The sequence below is a fragment of the Neoarius graeffei genome, chromosome 6 (assembly GCF_027579695.1).
Source record: "Neoarius graeffei isolate fNeoGra1 chromosome 6, fNeoGra1.pri, whole genome shotgun sequence".
Taxonomy (NCBI): Eukaryota; Metazoa; Chordata; class Actinopteri; order Siluriformes; family Ariidae; genus Neoarius; species Neoarius graeffei.
In genome coordinates this window covers 48215819-48237304 of record NC_083574.1, presented here as the reverse complement: position 1 = coordinate 48237304, position 21486 = coordinate 48215819, and the positions used below count along the sequence as shown (strand labels likewise).

General features: G+C 39.9%; 1 protein-coding gene across 1 annotated transcript in view; it reads left to right on the top strand.

Annotated features, from left to right (window-relative positions):
- Positions 1 to 827: 827 nt before the first annotated feature.
- The window catches only part of polr3b (polymerase (RNA) III (DNA directed) polypeptide B), a 61765-nt gene continuing 41106 nt past the window's right edge, over positions 828 to 21486 (top strand). Inside the window, 12 exon segments of the mRNA XM_060923754.1 lie at positions 828 to 988; positions 1207 to 1239; positions 1368 to 1424; positions 3025 to 3089; positions 3176 to 3251; positions 7495 to 7595; positions 7918 to 8009; positions 10688 to 10805; positions 10913 to 11021; positions 12726 to 12848; positions 20019 to 20135; positions 20298 to 20432. Of these exon segments, the coding sequence (XP_060779737.1) occupies positions 917 to 988; positions 1207 to 1239; positions 1368 to 1424; positions 3025 to 3089; positions 3176 to 3251; positions 7495 to 7595; positions 7918 to 8009; positions 10688 to 10805; positions 10913 to 11021; positions 12726 to 12848; positions 20019 to 20135; positions 20298 to 20432 (1098 nt within the window). The 5' untranslated portion in view covers positions 828 to 916.

The following is a 21486-nucleotide window of genomic DNA, read 5'->3' as shown; positions in this document are numbered from 1 at the left end:
CTTCCTTCATATTCATTCAGATGTGTTCTGATTGTCTGAGAGCAGTACGATGTGTTCTGATTGGTTGAGAGCAGTACGGTGTGGGAATCAGAACCATGTTTACTGGCCAAGTATGTTCACACACATGGTCAAAATCAAGGTCAAGGTCACCAAAAAGGTCAAAATCTTTTTTTTTGCAATAAAATTGCAAATCATTGCAATGAGCAAATTAGCAGCAGCAGCAATAATAATAATAATAATAATAATAATAATAGAGGGGGCGGCATGGTGGTGTAGTGGTTAGCACTGTCGCCTCACAGCAAAAAGGTTCTGGGTTTGAGCCCAGTGGCCGGCGAGGACCTTTCTGTGTGGAGTTTGCATGTTCTCCCTGTGTCTGCGTGGGCCGCCTTTCGCCCGTAGTCAACTGGGATAGGCTCCAGCTTGCCTGCGACCCTGTAGAACAGGATAAAGCGGCTAGAGATAATGAGATGAGATGAGATGAGATGATAAACACCAATCATACAATATGTACAGTGTATACTGTAAGGGTTTGAAAATTCTACCTTTGACAGCTTTATTCAATGGACATTTAGCATATTATTCAAACTTTTTTTTTCTGCCCGGGAATTTATGGTACTTTTATAATTCTGCTAATATTCACAAAGAATATTTCTGAAAGGTTGTGCTGAACATTTAAGACTGATCTGACTGATTCATCTGAGATGTTTTCTGTTGGTGGAACTAATCACCTTCACATTTTTTTTCTACCCGGTACAATTTTATCGTTGCACTGCATTATTGTTTTACCCGGCACCATTTGCACGTTGCAGTGCACCATTCACGTGTATTCTCAGCTTCCGGTTGCAGTGTTATTAGTAGGTGATGAAGTTTGAAATGTGATTTGGTCGCATAGGTTGTGGCAGCTGTAGTAAAAAGCATGGAGTTACTGCAGGAGGACTTTGGGGACATGTCCCCGCAACAGCTCGCGTCTCCAGTGGACACAGTGGAGGTAAGAGAGCATTAAAACCAGCACGAGCTCCACTACAGTGTATTTAAACATCTTAGCTAGGTGGCTAACATGAGGTGAATCCCAAATGGCTCCCCTCTCCCTCTGTAAAGAAATACTGTAGAGTTAATGTTCCCTGTATATCTGGAAAAAATATTTTATATATAATTTTATTTATTTATTTATTTATTTATTTATTTATTTTGCTGTGTTTATTGAAGGAAAAATGGAAGTTGCTTCCAGCCTTTCTGAAGGTAAGATTCCTGTCCAGTTACTGATAGATATTAAGAAAATAAAGCAATATTTTCAATTTCAAAGTAGTTGAAGTAATAATACAAATTAGCACTCCCTTCTTAGAGTTTCCTTTTCAATTCCTTTTCAGGTTAAAGGCTTGGTAAAGCAGCATATTGACTCCTTTAACTACTTCATCAATGTGGAGGTAAGGGTGTTTTTATAGGGTCCGTCTCAGAAACTGGCCTCTCATTTGGGACATTATGGTCAAAAAATAAATTTTCTAATTTAACTTTTTTTTTTTTGTATTTACCTAACACTCAATGTTTCTTTTGTCATGTTTAATAAGAATAAAGATAGTATCTTTCTTTATCTGGCCTCCGCTGTGGAAAATTTTTTTTGATTGCAATTCAAATGCTTTTGTAAAATTGTAGAATTAAAGCCCCTTCACAGATGAGTGAAAATGTTGAATAACTTTCCCGTTTTTGATTGCTTGGGTTAAAAATGCCAAGTTATGATGACTGAATTGATTATTCATTTAAATATGAATAATATGGTACATTTTGGGTATTTGATATGGCAAAATAGGACACAATGGAAAAATCAAGAACACACCGGAAAGATGAGAATAACGGCGGTGGTAAAAGAACAGCGACTGTACCGGCTGAAGGTCGCGCGGGTCTCTGCTGCGGCGCGCGAGCAACGGGACATCACTACCGCACCAGATGGAGCACAAGGCGGGGGCGGGGCAAAATGACTGGCCATAGATTCTATGAAGTTTGATCTAAATTGACCATGGTTGCAAAATATTGGCCAAAAATATGCAAACACTACGAAATATGAAAGTAAGATGAAAAAGAAACATTCTATTGCCTTATACTGCAAGACTAAAACAAAATAAAACTGTCAACTCACCTTTTCAGTGATAACGTCCGAACAGATCACCCGCGTAACAGAAAGACCGCAAATGGAAGCACGATCAACTTCTAACTGCTGGAGTGGAAAATTCCATTCTACACATGCAAATTGTTAATGCGTGTCCTTCCCCGCGCACACAACACGCTACGGTAAAAAATAGACCACAACTCATTTTATAGCTCAGAAATTCATACAAGACCAGCTACCATCGTAACATATTCTGTAAGAAACATATTCTATACCTAACTTTCAGCTTTCGTTTTAAAAAACAAAATCGCAGATTTATAACTAAATGTTTATATGGCGTAGTGATTTTAAGTTCCTACTTTTGGTGAGGTAGTGACCTCGACCCTGAGGCGTTCCATTTAGATCAACACGATCGTATTGGTTTTGGGTCTGCGGAAAATGGAGCTACAACGGTGATCAAATATTTTGCATGATGTTTTATTACGGTTATGATTATTCTGTGAGCGCACCAATCCTTAGGTGTATAAAGTTACCACTTAAAATACAATTAGTGATAACTGTAGACTTTTCAGTGGAACCTTTTTAAAGGAATGCGATGTAGTCAACCATTTATCATGTCCCAGATCAAGCTGCCATTTTTCCACAAATTTGCGGAATTTTTGCCAAATTCTGAAGAGTATTCACATCAAAGGTTTAGTTTTATGTGTATTATTTCTTTCATCATTTTATTTCAAATTAAAACCAACATCACCATTCAAAACTGTATAGTTTGACTGTGAGTATATTTAGTGGGGGACCCCCACAGTACCCAGTTTCTGAGACAGACCCTATACTGTATGTATGGTATTTATATCAAAAAGCTAGTTGAAGGTTTTTTTTTTTTTTGTTCAGAGCTCTCACGTCATCTCTGGTCATATTTTCAGATCAAAAAGATCATGAAAGCAAATGAAAAGATTACAAGTGATGCAGATCCCATGTGGTATCTAAAGTAAGGCGGCTGTTTATGTTCTTCAGGGTTTGTTTGGTTTTTTTTCTTTTTAATTTTACATAAATTACACTGTGTTTTCTCAATAGGTACCTCAATATCTATGTCGGGATGCCTGATGTGGAAGAGAGCTTTAATGTCACCAGACCAGTGTCTCCACATGAGGTAATGACTGAATCAGTTCAGTGAGCGTCACCCTGCTCGTCAATTCATAATCTAGTGAAACGCTTAAAGTGCATATCACGGGTAAATTCAGGAGCAAGAGCAATGTAATTCTCCTATTTTATATTAAACTTTGGTCAAATATCTGTCACATTTTGCATTTTGTGTAAATTTTTTACCTTGCACAAAACCAGAAAAATTCAATTGAAATCAAGCCATTTGAGGCGAATTGGTCCGCCTCTGAAAAAACTTGGCATTTGAATTTCCCGGCAAACGTTGATTTTCATGACGTCGCGTGCGGGACGCCTCCCTCTGAATCCTACGTCAGCGCTGGTTTGTTCATGAGAAAACGACCTGGTGGTTTTCTGCAAATTTCTTCAACGTTATCGCGTAATTATTAAAATGGTTAACAGATGTATCGTCGGAGGGTGTAGCAACACCCATCATGGTGGGATTAGTACTCATCGTTTCCCAAAAGACCGGACAATGAGAGAGAAATGGGAGCGCTTGGTCTACACAGGCTGTGCACTGAAACCGTGCACAGCTCGCGCAGCCTGCTGGCGCTTCCGCAGGTAACGTCACGAATCTGGCTCCAGACTCCCTTGGGATTTTTCCAGACGCGTTTTATTTTATTTTTTCTGCTGTAGACAGATGGCCTTGTGCAAAATTACCCTTCTGGATGAGTGTGTAAAGGGACATTCTTTCATATAAAAAAAAAACGAAATTCATCCAGGATATGCACTTTAAGCAACTTTTAGAAGTAGTCCAGGAAAAAGTACAGCTCAGTGCAAATGTTGGCATCCATGTTAAATTTTGAATGAGGCAGAAGAAAAAAGTGTCTCTGTAATAGTTCTGTAATATAGCTGCAAAGAAAATAAAAATCCAAAATGCTGAAAATGAATTCTGGGTATATCCTGGATTTCCCTTCATGTAAAATTAAGGGGAAAAGAGTTTGTTTGGGTTTTTTTCATGGACGTGTGAGGCAGGAGTTTCTCTGTGAGTCTTGATCAGCATATATTTGAATAAGAGCGTGTTTTCACAGACTCAAAGGTGTGGGCTAGGGGAGATTTGCCGCCCACCTCAGATTACAGGGCGTTAACTTTTTGTTTCCCCTTCATGAAGGAGAGATGTACCAAATGGTCAATTCTGTCAGCGTTACAAGGTTCAGGATTATTTAAGCCAGTGGATAATGTTTTGAGCTAGGGCTGTGCGATATGGGGAAAAAATGAATATCCCGATACATTTTCTCCATTTCACGATATATATCTCGATATATTTAAATCTCCTCTAAAGAACCCCATGAAATCTAACTTTTACTCTTTACTGTTTTCACTACAATCCCTGCAGATTAAATAACATTCTTGGTTAACTTTACAGGTGGTTTTTAACAACACATTTTAAATTTTCATGTTAGTGATTAATCACAATTGAATTGAAATAAGACTATTTTTATTCAAAGATGTAGCACAAACTGCGAAAACAATCTTGGAAATTGCAACAAAGGGGCAATACAATACAGAGCTGCTCAGAGCTCAAATCAATAAAGTGCAAGCTCAACACTGAGAGACATTTAGCCTAAATAAGAAAAGTGCTCATTCATTAAATTATTTAAAAAAAATAGATCTCCAAGCTATTAACCTGACTACTGAGAACCACTGGAACATTCACAATAGAGAGAGAGATTGAGGGAGAGAAGAGAGAGATCTGCAAAACATAATTTTTCTCTTTGCACACTTTTTTGAACTGAATGTTTTCTGGCTCTGCCTCTCAGATGTGTATAATTCCGGCTGCTGCCTTTCGTGATGACAGGTTTTTTGCAAACTTTACAAACTGGCATTTGCTGTTCCACATCCTCCTCGCGATATCCAAAAGAATGCCAGATGACTGACCCCTTACTAGTTCTTTTAGGAACCAATTCGTCCGCTTCCATTTTTAATTTGTCGCTGAAATTGACAGAGCTTACACGGTAGCCTATGCAGCACCAGCGATTGCACGAACTGAGTCAGCGCTGTAAACCGGAACTAGGAAATCTTAACTAGAAAATCTTCCCGGAAGTTCCTTTCAGCACCGAGATGTCGCCCGGGATTGGTTGGCGAGTGCATGACGTTATTGTTTTCTTTACCCTTAGGCAGCCTCTCACGTTACTGCCTGAGGGACAGGGAGAAAACCACCGGGAAATGTTTTAAACAAACATGAAACGAACGCAAGTCGGAAGATGACCATAAAATACTCGATAGTTACGATATAATAATTTTATGTATCGCACACAGAATTTTCGGCGATATATTGAGTATATTCGATTTATTGCACAGTAGAGCCCTGCACTCCCACGGGAGTCTCGCAGGACCCGCCGCAAAGCAGTGTGGCGCGGGACAAATTTTGAAAGCTCATTGCGGGCGCGGGCGGGACCAGAAGTGCACATATGCGGCGCGGGCGGGAGTGGTGATAAGCTGCAGTCCTGCTAACTAAAAACGTGTTCGAAATAAAATTTATAAATTATTAATTTGTCTATCTCATATAATTTGTGCTGGATATTTTATTTGGCGTTAATAAAAACATTTTAAGATGCCTAAATTTGCAGAGAGAGTCAGATTGAGTGAGGAATGGCATCTTAAATTTGCCATTGATCACCCTAACGGGAAATCCTTTGATCACTCTAATGACTTGCAGTTCACACCCAGCTAGCAAGAGAACCATGAGTGAAGTGATTTACTGCTTGCGTTAGTCTACAACTCTAATCAGAGAGACAGGTTACACAGTGACGGTAGGCTTGACTCAATGCTATCCCCAGAAATCCTTCCTGTAATATGCAAATTTGGCCGCCTCTGATTGGACAGCCAAATTTGCATATTACAGGAAGGATTTCTGGGGATAGCATTGAGTCAAGCCTACCGGCACTGTGTAACCTGTCTCTCTGATTAGAGTTGTAGACTAACTCAAGCAGTAAATCAATTCACTTCTCTTACTAGCTCTGCTTTGCAATTAAAAAAAAAATACCATTGGTACAAAGCAAGCCCATTCACTTTTTTTATGCTGATCAGAGAATTACAATGGTTTCTCATGTGATAAAAATGTGCGATTCGCGATTAAATATTTTAATCGCTTGACAGCACTTTATTATTATTATTATTATTATTATTATTATTAGAGACACTACATGCTGAATTCAGAAACAAGGTAAATAATAATGAACGTGAGCTGTAGATATTTATGCTCAAATCCACTCAAAGTAGGGGGCGGGGCACCATCATGCTGTGTCAAGACAAGAACTTTCCTGAGAAATAACGCGAACGTCTGCATCATGTGGGATTTGCGGGCGGGAGCGGGACAAAATATGGCAGGCACGGGCGGGAGCGGGACTGAAAATCATAATTCTTTGCGGGCGGGAGCGGGACTGAAAAATCCGACCCGCGCAGACCCCTATCGCACAGCCCTATTTTGAGCCATTTTCAAACCATAAAATAACAATTTTTCTTTTTTTAAAAATGGTAATTTTGTCAATATTAAAGGTAGACTGCCTTTCAGATTTTAAGTGGAGGTCATAAAAAGAATTTTCCCTGACACCTCTATTGCTTTTGTTTAGTGGACCCAAAGCTACTGAATTCGAATCACAGACTTCCAATTTTATTAGTTTTTTTTAAAAATAGAACAATTAATGAATTTAATCGCGCACACGGACTTCCTCTCTCTGATTGACTGCACGAAGCGAGCAATTTCATGCACGTTATTTGCTAGGGAATGCCCTCAAATTTAAATAACTTCCCAGCCAAAGAATGGCCTGATATTTTGTGAGCTATTACAGAAATAAACATGCATCACAATTACCACATTTCAGAGGCAGCTAAATTTCACCGGTTTTATGAAATCGAAAGGCTGTCTAGTTGTAACAGAAGCATTGATATGTTTCATCATAGTACAGTCATATATATAATTTACAGCTCAAAAAACACATTTAAATGTGCAGCACGTCTTTAAAAAAGAACAAGCTAAGATTTTCTAGGAAACTGGCAAAGTAAAAGCAAAGGTGTTAGGACAGTATCAAGTGACTTGTGGATATTTTGGCTTGATATTTTTTCTTCTTTTTGCTCATACAGGTACTTTTTTGCACATGCTGTATAAATATTTCAAAAACTTTATTGTCCCAGCTTCACTTTGTCCACTTTTTTGAATTCTTGGTTCAGTATTCAGTAACTGACTCAGCAAAAGGAGTAGTCATGATTTAATTCTCATTGTCTTTACCATCCAGTGTCGACTGAGAGACATGACGTACTCCGCCCCCATTACAGTGGACATTGAGTACACCAGAGGCAGTCAGAGGATCATCCGAAATGCTTTACCTATAGGAAGGTACTCAAATTTCATTACATGTCCAATCTGAAGGTGGGATTTCAAACTAATTCTTGGACTTTCTGATAATACACCCACTCTGATTATGGAATAAAGCATGCTCGGCACTGAAGTTGATCGTTTTCCAACAATAGCACATCCTTGGGTGTTTTATTTCTCTTATACCACAGCAATTTGCCACTGAAAATAACATGTCGTACGTACATTTTATTCATCTATAGTTGCATTTACTGTTGTGTAACAATCATGCAAAAAAAGTTAGTTCCAATCAGAATTGCGACTTCATCACTCATTAAACGAGTAGTTGCTTTTTCCGTTTCAGGATGCCAATTATGTTGCGCAGTTCCAACTGTGTGCTGACAGGCAAGACACCTATGGAGTTCTCTAAACTGAACGAGTGTCCCTTAGATCCAGGTAGATCCTCTGATACAACCTGAACGAAATCGGTATATACAGTGGTGCTTGAAAGTTTGTGAACCCTTTAGAATTTTCTCTTATTTTTGCATAAATATGACCTAAAACAACATCAGATTTTCACACAAGTCCTAAAAGTAGATAAAGAGAACCCAGTTAAACAAATGAGACAAAAATATTATACTTGGTCATTTAATTTATTGAGGAAAATGATCCAATATTACATATTGGTGAGTGGCAAAAGTATGTGAACCTTTGCTTTCAGTATCTGGTGTGACCCCCTTGTGCAGCAATAACTGCAACTAAACGTTTCCGGTAACTGTTGATCAGTCGTGCACACCGGCTTGGAGGAATTTTAGCCCATTCCTCCGTCTAGAACAGCTTCAACTCTGGGATGTTGGTGGGTTTCCTCACATGAACTGCTCGCTTCAGGTCCTTCCACAACATTTTGATTGGATTAAGGTCAGGACTTTGACTTGGCCATTCCAAAGCATTAACTTTATTCTTCTTTACCCATTCTTTGGTAGAATGACTTGTGTGCTTAGGGTCGTTGTCTTGCTGCATGACTCACCTTCTCTTGAGATTCAGTTCATGGACAGATGTCCTGACATTTTCCTTTAGAATTCGCTGGTATAATTCAGAATTCATTGTTCCATCAATGATGGTAAGCCATCCTGGCCCAGATGCAGCAAAACAGCCCCAAACCATGATACGACCACCACCATGTTTCACAGATGGGATAAGGTTCTTATGCTGGAATGCAGTGTTTTCCTTTCTCCAAACTTAACGCGTCTCATTTCACCCAAAAAGTTCTATTTTGGTCTCATCCGTCCACAAAACATTTTTCCGATAGCCTTCTGGCTTGTCCACGTGATCTTTAGCAAACTGTGGACAAGCAGCAATGTTCTTTTTGGAGAGCAGTGGCTTTCTCCTTGCAACCCTGCCATGCACACCATTGTTGTTCAGTGTTCTCCTGATGGTGGACTCATGAACAATTAACATTGGCTAATGTGAGAGAGGCCTTCAGTTGCTTAGAAGTTACCCTGGGGTCCTTTGTGACTTTGCAGACTATTACACACCTTGCTCTTGGAGTGATCTTTGTTGGTCGGCCACTCCTGGGGAGGGTAACAATGGTCTTGAATTTCCTCCATTTGTACACAATCTGTCTGACTGTGGATTGGTGGAGTCCAGACTCTTTAGAGCTGGTTTTGTAACCTTTTCCAGCCTGATGAGCATCAACAACACTTTTTCTGAGGTCCTCAGAAATCTCCTTTGTTCGTGCCATGATACACTTCCACAAACATGTGTTGTGAAGATCAGACTTTGATAGATCCCTGTTCTTTAAATAAAACAGGGTGCTCACTCACACCTGATTGTCATCCCATTGATTGAAAACACCTGACTCTAATTTCACCTTCAAATTAACTGCTAATCCTAGAGCAGGGGTGGGCAATTATTTTTTTTCCATGGGGCCACATGAAAAACAGAAAATTGTGTGGAGGGCCGGACCAAAAGGCTGAACTAAATTCTGCATAATATTAATTGTATTTCTTTATATAAAGCAGTAAATAACATTGTTTTTACAAGCTGCTAAGACTGGTAAGAGTATGGAAAAAATGAGGTTGCCTTACAAAAAATTCAATCAAATTTCCCAAAACAATGGTTAACAAAATGTGAACGTTTGTACCTTTTTTTTCAGTCACATTCACCCCAAAACACAATAAAGACATCACAATATTGTCTTTCTACTCCAAATATCAAGCAAGATACATCATATTATAATAATGACGCCCACATTTGTAGTCTAATCACCTCATTTGGTGTTTTTCATTTGGTAATGCCGACTCAAATTGTAGTCTTTGAACACTGCGATCTGCTCTCCGCAAACTAAACACACGGCTTCATCTCTGACTTCAGTAAATAAATACTTAGCAGTCCATGTTTTGTTGAAAGCCCTGCATTTGGCATCTACCTTTCTTCTTTTTGCGGACATTTTGGGGGCTAAAGTCTTCTTGTGATCTGCTCGCAACAACTTCGATTCGGTGTAGGTATCAGATCTACAGATCGGCTCGGGCTCCGGCGCCTGCTAGTGACGTCACACTATGTGATTGGCTGGACTGTTTGAAGGATGACGTACAAGTTTGTGGTTGGTCTGGACAAATTACGGAAGTAGTTATTGCGGGATTAGGTTTCGTGGGATTTCATGTCATGCTCATGTCGCACACATTGCGTTTTTGTTGAACACAACTTCAAAATAAAAGCAATGCACATTCAGTCCATGCATGAGGTAAAATTAGAAAATGTTTATTTTGTAATTTCTAATTAACCTTACGCGGGCCGGTCAGAATGAACCAAAGGGCCGGATGCGGCCCGCGGGCCGTAAAATGCCCAGGTCTGTCCTAGAGGTTCACATACTTTTGCCACTCACCAATATGTAATATTGGATCATTTTCCTCAATAAATAAATGACCAAGTATAATATTTTTGTCTCATTTGTTTAACTGGGTTCTCTTTATCTACTTTTAGGACTTGTGTGAAAATCTGATGATGTTTTAGGTCATATTTATGCAGAAATATAGAAAATTCTAAAGGGTTCACAAACTTTCAAGCACCACTGTAATTAGAGGAACTATCCTACTCTTTTGACCCGCTCTTTAATAGTTTGTCTCTGTGTGCAGGTGGTTATTTCATTGTCAAAGGTCAGGAGAAGGTCATTCTCATCCAGGAGCAGCTGTCCAAGAACCGCATCATTGTAGAGCAAGACCGCAAGGGTGCGGTGGGAGCCTCGGTGACCAGGTGCTGCCATCACGTGACCACAGTTTCCCACCAATCAGTTTGTGAATAACACTTGTTTATTTTCTTCCTAATATTTTTACATTTCTGTCTCTTTTTCTGGACTTCAGTTCCACCCATGAGAAGAAGAGTAGAACCAACATGATCGTGAAGCAAGGACGCTTTTACTTGAAACACAACACCCTCTCTGAGGACGCTCCCATCGGCATCATCTTCAAAGTGAGGGGGCTAAAGGCGAAGAATTCCGAAATGAATAGGAGCATGTAGTGAATTGCTGGAAACGTGTAGTCTCTAATGATGGGTATTAATTAGTGACAGTATGGTATATGACAACAGGGCTAGGGACCGTTATGTTGGTATTTGGTTTCAGCCAGTAACCAGCAGATGGTGCAATATAACAAAAAAGAAATCCAGTGATGCTGGGAGGTGAAAAAGTGAAATATGCAGTTAAATTACCTTATTTGACAGTGTGGAAGATATATTTTGTCAAAACAGACATTTCTCAAGATATTTTGCCAAAATAGTGGGTAGAGTTTGTTTATTTATTTATTTTAATTAGATTGAAGTAAAGTTCGTCTGGAAAACTTCAAATGCACTCATTTCTAGATGTGGAGGAGTTTAGAAATGCAAAAAGAACATGTATTATGGGGTCAAAAAACCAAGACACTTAGGATTCTGTATCTGGATTGTTTTTTAAACACTCAACACTAATACAGCTTCTAAGCCCAATAAATCTGATATTGTTAATGTTTAATAAGAAACTGAACACGGTGTCTGGAATGTTTAAGTCAATCTGGTATAGTCTTTTTTTTTTCTTTCCCCCAAAAACAGTGTAATAGCAAGAACCTTGTACTTATTTTTGTCATGCTTTAGTGTCGGACAGTATGGGTATAGAGCATATAAATGCAGAACTGTTTCAAACTGTAAATAAGGGCCAGTCATTGTAGGCATTTGTTATTGTCATGAAACATATTCTTTAAAATTAAGGCTTGTTTTAAAATAAGGGTAGCACAATGAAGAAGGGCAATGGTTGAAACATTTGGGCTTGGGGAAACAGAGGCACACACACCATGGTGTTTTTCATAGGGGGGAAAAATAATGCAAAAGGTACAATTGTGTAAGTAAAAAGATATCGATGTGGGGTGTTTGTGTGTGTGTTTTTTTTTTTTTTTTTTTTTTTAAATAACCCTGACTCACGATTTGCCATTTAAAATTCCACTAAACAATTTAATTGTCCAAGACCAATAGCCTAAAAAAGACAGGAAGTTAAGTATTCCTATCATTTCAGGTTTAAGGGGAGTACAGAAGGGAATAATATTAAAAACTCTGCAGTCAGGAACTGCTTGGTGGCGGTGGCAATTGTGAAAAAAATCAGCTGGGTGGTGAGGTTTTAATTGACTTCTGTAGTAAAGCACAGGAACCTGTTTAAAAACAAAAACATAACAGTACATTATGTATATGTGTTTAAAAAAATGTTCAGTTCAGGTTATCAGGCCTCATTCTTGTATTTAATCAGAATCTAAGTGGCTCCCAAAGTGCTCTGCTGAATTCACTTTGCTTTCGGCTCTTTCCAAATACACAGATACGACTGCAACATTGTACTGGCTAAATTAGCTATTGAGCGTATTTGCTCTGCACTCACGCATCCCAAGTAAATTCCTTCAGGCTTTTTCTTGCTCCTCGGAAGCTTTAGCAAACGATGCAGACCTATATGCAGTGTGTGTAAGCCCAGTCCTGTTCCCACAGTTGTCTATTAGCATAAGTAAATGTCAGAGAGGCCTAAATTTCACTCCTCACCTCTGAACCACCTCTCCTGTGTCAAATACAGATGTTTTTCTGTGATGTGCACATCAGCTCAGTGTATGTAAGATACAGGGATTGTATGTTTGTACAGTATGTATTTATTCACTGCTGTGTTTTCAGGCCATGGGTGTGGAGAGCGATCAGGAGATTGTGCAGATGATTGGTACAGAGGAGCACGTCATGGCTGCTTTTGCCCCCAGTTTGGAAGAGTGCCAGAAGTCTCAGATTTTCACCCAGACACAGGTACACCATAGCTACTCCTACTGTAGCACATGACTCGCATTCAAGGAAATCGTTTGCAGGGATGTCATAATTTCACCTGAATGCTCTAAAGTTTTAGTTCTGCTGAAAGGAGAAGGAATTGAACCACAGTGTCCTCTACTATTTTTGGTTTACTGAATTAAACCACTGTTCTGAAATATAGCATGTAGGACCAGAACGGAGAGGTGACATATCCTTCTGATGTGCCACCAGACAAATAGCACAACTTTATTCATCACACGCTTGTGAAATTCATCTGAAGCAGTGAACGCACACATGCGTGAGCAATGAGCGCACACACATACTCAGAGCAGTGGGCAGCCATGCTAATAGTGCCCAGAGAGCAGTCGGGAGTTAGATGCCTCACTCAAGGGCACTTCAGCTCCAGGCTGCCCCATGTTAGCCTAACCTGCATGTCTTTGGACTGTGGGAGAAACCGGAGCACCCGGAGGAAACCCACGCGGACACGGGGAGAACATGCAAACTCCACACAGAAAGGCCCTCACCGGCCGCTGGGCTCGAACCCAGAACCTTCTTGCTGTGAGGTGACGGTGCTAACCACTTACACCACCGTGCCGCCCAATAATGTTAAGTAAATTAAGTTAATAAATAAGGCCACACCAATTCGATTAGTTGGTTCTCGGAATCGCCGCTTGAAGAAAATGCAAAATGGAAAAAAAAAATTGAAATCAAACTCCCACCAACAGAAAAACGTCGTGGCTTCAAAATATTGAAAACTGCACGTTGAGGTCACGTGATGTCGAAAACCAATCAAATCACCCCTTTCACTTTAGATAAAGACTTGTGGAAGAAACATGCCTGTGGAGGGGAATCCTGCAAAGCCTGTGTTTGTGATTGTTAGGATATTCAGCGAACAGAAGCGTAAAATCTTTCAAGAGGGGGAAAACTTTGCATAGTTGTACTCAAGATGTCGTGAGCTTGTTACCCTGCGATGTGCCAACTTGGACAACAACTCTGTGGAGGTGGGCTTGATTTATATATTTCATTGATTGATGTTCGGGGCAAACAAAAAAATCATTCAAAGTATTTAGCCATCAGAAGTTGCCTACTCCTGGTCATATCTTTTTTCTGTGCATTGTAGATGTTCAGTTGACTGTAATTCAATCATTTATTTAGCCTCTCTGTTTACTGGTTTGCCTGATAGAAGACGCGCAGCCAGAGCTAGCCCTGCTGACAAGGACAATACATGACACAAATTTACTGTAGGCCTACTGGGTTAATTCCCTTGTTCATTTTTTCTGGGTAGCATCCCTCTTGAGCAGGGCTGCCGACTGTTATGTAGTGAGCGTGAGACACACGCGTATGACTGCCCTCTCATGCCCTCACGCAACACATCTCCTGTTTCTCATGCAAAAAAATCTGCTCTTATTCTAGCCCGATTCACCTAACTGCACACTGATGAATATTCATCTCAGTTACATTGATCGCGGAGTTTTAGTCACATAGGCTACCGTCCGCATATCTGGTGAAACAGCGCGATCTTGTCGTTCTAATGCTGTTAGTCACCCTGTGGTGAAAGTTACAGTCTTCACATAAATGCTGTGAATACAACATCCATATTTTTCAGGGTGAAAAATTCTGCCAAGAGATGGCATTCTGACTTGTCAGGCACAGTTGTTTGAGTTCCCCTTGGGGGCTTGTTTACACAAATAAAAGGAAAAAAATGAAGACTGTTGTTTCAGACTTTTATTTTCAATTATCCTTAATGCATATGGGTGGAAATAAGATAAGCTATTAAAAGAGCCATACGAAATGTGTAACAATAATGTATTGTCTTTGTTTTGTTTCTCTATTATGAAAGCCCTCTATTTCCACCGCTAATTTTACCATCAGAGCATTTTTTTTTTTTAATTTTATTTTTATTTTGCTCGCTCGCTTCATATTTTTCCTGAAAAAATCCGAGAACCAACTAATTAAATTGGTGTGGCCTAATGTTAAAGGGGTACAAAATATAATGTATACGGTTGCTGATGTGACAAAGTAACGTATTCTTAAGTATTCTATCAAATTTATGTACTAGAAAACAACGAAATATCTTGGTAATTGTAAATATAATACTTTATACGCTAAACCGCACAAGAGTCGCCATTTTTAAAAGACCGTGACGTCAGCGCTACCCACTGCACTAGCGGAACTCTCCGAAATAGGAGATAAGCGTGTAATCATGGCGTCGGGCGCATCAAGTGAAAGCGACAGCTCTGTCGAATCATACGAAGAGATCCCGCAAGACACACTGCAAGCAGGCTATGGCTTAGAAGGGTGCCAGTTTGAACCTAGGAGAGGTACTCTCAACTCCGGTGATGAAATAAGAGAAGAAAGCTCGGATGACGGCGAGGATGAGACTGATGCTGACCATGGGCATGGCGAGCGTGGGGCAGAGCGTCTGCGTGCAGGTGACACGGCGTGGTGCTCGTGCGGAAAATGTAACGTGGAGTTGCTCACGAGTCCAGCAGAATTTATTTGCTGCAATGAGAGAGGCGCCACCCGTGGACTTGCGAAATCGTCGCAAGAGGCAGAAACGGGTATTTCACACGTGCTATTCCCAACCTCAATGAGCCAACACAACTGGGCACATACATGCGTCATGAGTGTTACGCAGAGAAAATGAACGTGCATTCTGATTGGATAAAATTAATATCATGGCAGGCTGTTCAAACTGCGGAAATAGTTTGCTCGAGCTACTTTCAAAACACTATAACTTTCCAACCTTAGAACAAAAAACTTTTGTAAGTCTTGAATAAGGTTCATCAATGTGTGTTTTATTGTTATATTTACTCTATATATTGCCCTCTGTTCCTCTTTAAGTAAATTAATTGGACCAAGTTAACATGGCTGAAATCACACCAGATGCTCCACTTAACTGACAACTTTTCATGGCATGAGTGACCTTCCATCCAGGGGACACGGCTTCCATTCTATACACACTACCTGTGTTTTCAAGTACTTTTCTTTTCCTTATGAAATTTAGGGTACTTTCACTATTTGACTGTTTGTGAAGACCAAATAACTTGCTTTGGTTTGGTTTTTGCAATGTACAAATTATCATACAAAGCAAAAGGAAACCTGACTGTGTGTGCGCAGGAGGATCAGAAATACAGTGATGATAAATATAAGTAAACCTTTGGCAAATGTGTAAAGAAATCGCTATCTGCTAAGGTCAGAGAATGAACATCTGGTGCTTAAAATTGATCAAGCTTTGATTCAGAAATCCAGAGCCCATTATATTTCTGCAGCACTACTGCTATGTCCTTGCGTGTCAGTTTTGGAGCTTGGACCAAAAAACAAACCAAACCAAAAAAAAAAAACCCTACTACCCTCACTGTATAGCATATATTCAATTCACTTCATGCATTTGCATTGATTCAGAGTCAAATCATGTTTTTATTGCAGCTGTGAACTGCTCTAGAGTTCACTTTCAAGTAGATTTAGGCTGCTTTGTTCTGAAGGTCTTGGAAGGCTTTTTTTTTTTTTTAAATCCCCACGAGTATGATTTTCTTGTGTTCTCACCTGACCAAAGGAATCACACCTAAGGGACAACTCACCAGGGATTGAATAAAAGCCTCGTGTCAGTATAACATGAATTAATTTGGACCAGCTGTAATTACATCACTGTTCACTTGAACATGTGATGTGAGACAGTGGGATAGTGAATTGGCAGCATATCTGTGCATGTTCCGATTTCATGTTGCTATCATGTGGCACCATTAAAACACTTTTTTTTTTTTCTTCCCTCTGTAACTACGTACCACACGGAGTATTGTATGGATTTCTGTGGTGTTTTATATTGTGTTGCTGGCAGATCTAGTCACATCTGGTGTGAATTTTGGCTTCCACTGGCCACCTTATATCCTGTACCTGAACAATGGTAGTATTCAAAAAGCATATTAGCTCAATTCTTGTGCAGAATTGAGTTCTGTCCGTCTGTCTTTCTGTCCGTCTGTCTTTTTCTTTTTCTTTCACACCCTGACTTGATAATGGACTTGTACAAGTGGCTATCATGCACCATATTTAATATTAATTATCATTAATTAAATCAGTTAATTTAATTGCTGTATTTAACAGTATTAAATCTGTCTGTTTCTCACTGCTTACATAATGCAATAGGCTTTTTAAAAGCGTCACTGATCCAGTGTCAAACAACACTAAATATGTCTGATGTGCATCATTGAATACTGAGGCACAATTTCCTCAGCACACTTTTTTGTACAAAGCCCCAACAATAAGTTGGTAAAAAGCATATCTGCATCCTAGCAACCTATGTCTGAGCATGCCCACGTGCCTGTTTGTGCCCCGGTACCTGTGTGTGTGTGTGTGTGTGTGCACGCGTGTGTGTCTGTCTCACACATCAGTACTCTAATGAGCCTTACGTTCATGCTACAATTGACCCTGGCAGACTTCAGATAAGGCATATTAGAGCAAAATCATTAAAGGCTCCTAATAGGATGGGAGGGAACATGTTCGAACACTGTTTGACCGCTAGTTGCAGCATCTGTTATATCTGTGCTGTAGAAATTTAAAGGCAGTCTTTTTATTTTTAAATATACATAATTAAGTTGCATGTAAGTGATTTCAGTAACCTAGTTCAAAGTTTATTGTAATATGTACAGTGTACAAAGTACAATAAAATTCTTACTGGAATACTTCTCCATAGACCAGACAATTAGCGTTAGAGCAGTGCAACGTTACAGTGAATAAATACCAAGTATAAATACTAACTACTATGTGATGGCTAACAATGTCTTACAACATATAACAGCAGTTAACTTGCTGTGTTATGGATAATTTGCAAATGTACGTGCAAACTTTAGCTGAACAGTGTGTTGGACAATTATCAGTAAAAATAAAGACTTGGGCCAGGCTGTTATAGGGAAATGATTAAAACCAGGAAGGTTCATGCTACCTGGCATGAAGCCTTGAAGGTTTTTTTTTTTTTTTGGGGGGGGGGGGTCAGGTCACAAAAGCATCAGTTTGCCAACATTTTTCAAATTTGTTTATTACTTAATTTTTTAAAAATCAATTTTTAGTGACATTTAATGTCGTAGAAAGTCCATGAAACAAATTCAGTCCTGTTACCCTTAAAGTTATAGATGTTCTAAACAGCCATTCCCTCACCAGCATCTCTTTTTACCAAGTGCTCTTGAAGCTTGTTAGCCCAAAAAAAAAAAGATGCAGCTTGTCATGTTGCTAAGCAACCACAAAGCCCTCTGACACCTGGGGACTCCTTCCAAAACATCTAGGTAAATGTTTACTTATAGAAAACTTAACCATGTCAACAGACACACATTTAAAAAAAAAAGTGTATGTGGAGCATCTGCCAAGTCCCTGTGCAAGTTTTTTACTCTAAAAATGGTCAAGTATTAGAACAAGCCTATTATAGTTAACCTTGGAGTTGGAACTACGGTCAAACACAAGCTGCTGTTTTATATATTTAAAAAAAAAAAAGTAATCGTCTGAACAGTCAGAACCAAGCATTCAGTGTCTGTGATTTTGGCACAGCACTAGACAAAAGTGCGATCTTTTCAATGAATCGATAAGTTCTGTTTTCATGAGGTGAAATGTAGAGCTTCACACACCTTACTTCCCTGTAAAAGCAGCATTTTGTTAAGCTAATTATGGTTAAACATTTTCAACAGTTAAACGGTGTTTGTTATGAACTAAAATGAAGTTGGACAAAATGTTTTTGCAAATTTACCCGTGCAGATGGAGGAAATATTTTCGATGGCTCAGGACCTCAGCTGTTTCAGTTCCATGATTTTTCTTTCAACCACACATTACATTACAGGTACTTAGCAGACGCTCTTATCCAGAGCAACATGCAAGACCCTGACATACCCAGAGCAGTTGGGGGTTAGGTGCATTTGGGGCACTTCAGCCATTCCTGCTGGTCCAGGAAATCAAACTGGCAACCTTTTGGTCTCAAAACTGCTTCTCTAACCTTTAGGACACAACTTTCCCTTGATCATCTTAACAAATTAAATTCTCATTTTTTAGAATAGAATGAAGGCTTTTACTGTCATTGCACAGCAGTACAGCAAGATTTTAAAGGGGAAAAGCAGATATCATTATTGCACTTTTTTTTTTTTAATTTGCATTATTTTTAGAACATTTTTACAAATTGAACATCTACGGTACAATGTATGCACATGGAACAACTGGGTTTTGACACAAACTATCGGAGCGAAATATTTTAAAGAAAATGTCCCTCCCGTGCCAGCATCTGGTCTTCCCAGGCAGTCTCCTGTCCCAAAGCTAAATAGCTCTTTGAGGCACATGGGTGCGGCGCCAATCTCTGTTTTCTATAGCCCTCGGCCTCTTGCCTATTCTATAGCTAGGGTTACTGTGGGGGGCCTAGTCCTCTGGTAACTGTGAGCATTTGACTCTCTACTCACATCTGTATTGCAGTGTGCCTTGCCGGATGGCAGTAGGTGCTCCCCCCCCCCCCCCCCCCCCAAATTTTATTTATTTATTTTTTAAATGATGGTCTTTGGCGTGACCCGACCGCAAGTAGAACTCGTGGTCTCCCGGTTGAGAGGTGGACATGCTAACTACTTGGCCAGCTTGTGGTTATTTTAAAGAAATGGTCTTTTTTATTTATTTATTTATTTTTTATTTTAGTTAATCATTTATTTTTATTGAAATGAAATGCTTGTTTGAAGAGGCAGCATGAACACACTGGGAAAAGTTGCAGAATTCAAAGCTTTTATCCATACCTCATTTACCACTGCCGTTGCTGTTATCCTGTGCCCTCCTAACAGCGTTCTACAACCTTCGTTTTTCCCCATTTAATTATTTTGTTGTTTTTAATTATGTCATCTGCTTTATTACGAGTTACACAGCCATGTGGTTATGATGGTCAAAGTGGGTGGTCTAGAAGAAAATCCCACTCTATGACCTTTTAACCTTTGTGGTTGAATAATTAGTGCTGAGCTCAGGTGTGTGCATCAGATGAGGGGCTGGGCGTCTGATCTCTGACGTATCTTTAGTAAGTTAGTGGACCTTGAGGTATCCTGCTCATTCGCTGATTTTGAAATGTTCTCTTTATTGCGAACATGTGTATCCGGTATTCCCCCTGCTGAAACAAACCACTGCCAGACACGTGATGCTGATGTGACTGTTTTGTTTTCATTTCAGGCTCTGAAGTATATTGGAAACAAAGTAAGGCGTCAGCGTATGTGGGGTGGACCGAAGAAAACCAAGATGGAGGAAGCCAGAGAGCTGCTTGCTTCCACCATTCTCACCCATGTACCTGTGAGTGTCTTTCTTTATCTTGGGGTTTTTTTTTTCCCCATCTTCCTTTCCCCCATGTCACTTTTTTTAATAATCATGATCTTGTTCCATTTCTGAAATGTAAATTTGATGCTTAATAAGTATTTGTTCCTAAAGTATAGCGTGGCCTTCTGTGTTTCCTAGGTGAAGGAGTTTAACTTCCGAGCGAAATGCATCTACCTGGCTGTAATGGTGCGCAGGGTGATCCTCGCACAAGGGAACAACAAAGTAGACGATCGCGATTACTATGGAAACAAGCGTCTCGAGCTGGCCGGGCAGGTATTGATGATGGATGGAATGCACATATGCACACAAACAGCCTGAGTGAGGGAGGATGGAGACGACTACAGAATCCACAAATAGCTTGTGTACAATGTCTGTTAGGTTCGATACTCCTTTAAGCAGCCCCTCTTCCTTGTTCGGTGCTTATTCACATCACCGCTAATTTAATTAAGAATGATTGACAGCTTTTTAATACTTCTTGCTTCTCCCAAGACAGTGGTCGTTTTTGCGATAAGTATGTCCTATCAGCTTTAATGCGTTTAACTGTTCCTTGTTTGAGAGGTGCTCTGCTCAGAGTGCTGTCTTTACCATCTTACTTATCTTCTTAATAGGGCCTTTTTATAGATCACAATGTTTTTCCGGATCTTTCAGATTTCCAGCCTTTGACGCTGGCTTCTCTTTCTCTCTTTTACACACATCGCCGCTCCTGTGTGAAACTGAACTCAGACCTGCATGCCTGGCTTCCTCCCAATCCTTCATCTTCCTCTTTGTGTCTGCCCTCCTTGTCTTTTATTAATACCTTCATTATTTGCCCCGCCGCTTTGTTTGTCTCCTCTATATTTTGCCCACCCCGTTTCCCAGCTTGCCTGCTTTTGTTGACGGCGAGATATGCAGCAGAGCAGAGGCAGCACCCAAATCCCAGCCGAGCTCAGGCCTTTCTGGCTTTTATTATTATTTAGCACAACCATGACAAAAGAATGGCTGCCTTGACGGGAGCGATTGAGCTAATCCACAAGCCCGGCTCTGATAATGTAATTACCGCAGTCTTAAGTCCTTTAATTTCCCCCGACCAACCCTCTCTAGGGAGGGGTGTGTGTGAGTGAGTGAGGTTAGTGAGCAAAGCAAGCCCTTTCAGCAGAACTTGCACACACTCCCCAGACTGTCAATCTCCTTATTCCTCAATTATGATTCATTGACATTCAACTAATTGGACCTGCTGTGCTGCAGAAGCTTAATTTCTTTATTAGTTTCAGTGCGGCCTGCTTGTTTTGATGTATGCTAATATGGATGAATGGAGGCAAGCTGCTATTGGAGAGTCTCCGTGAGGATG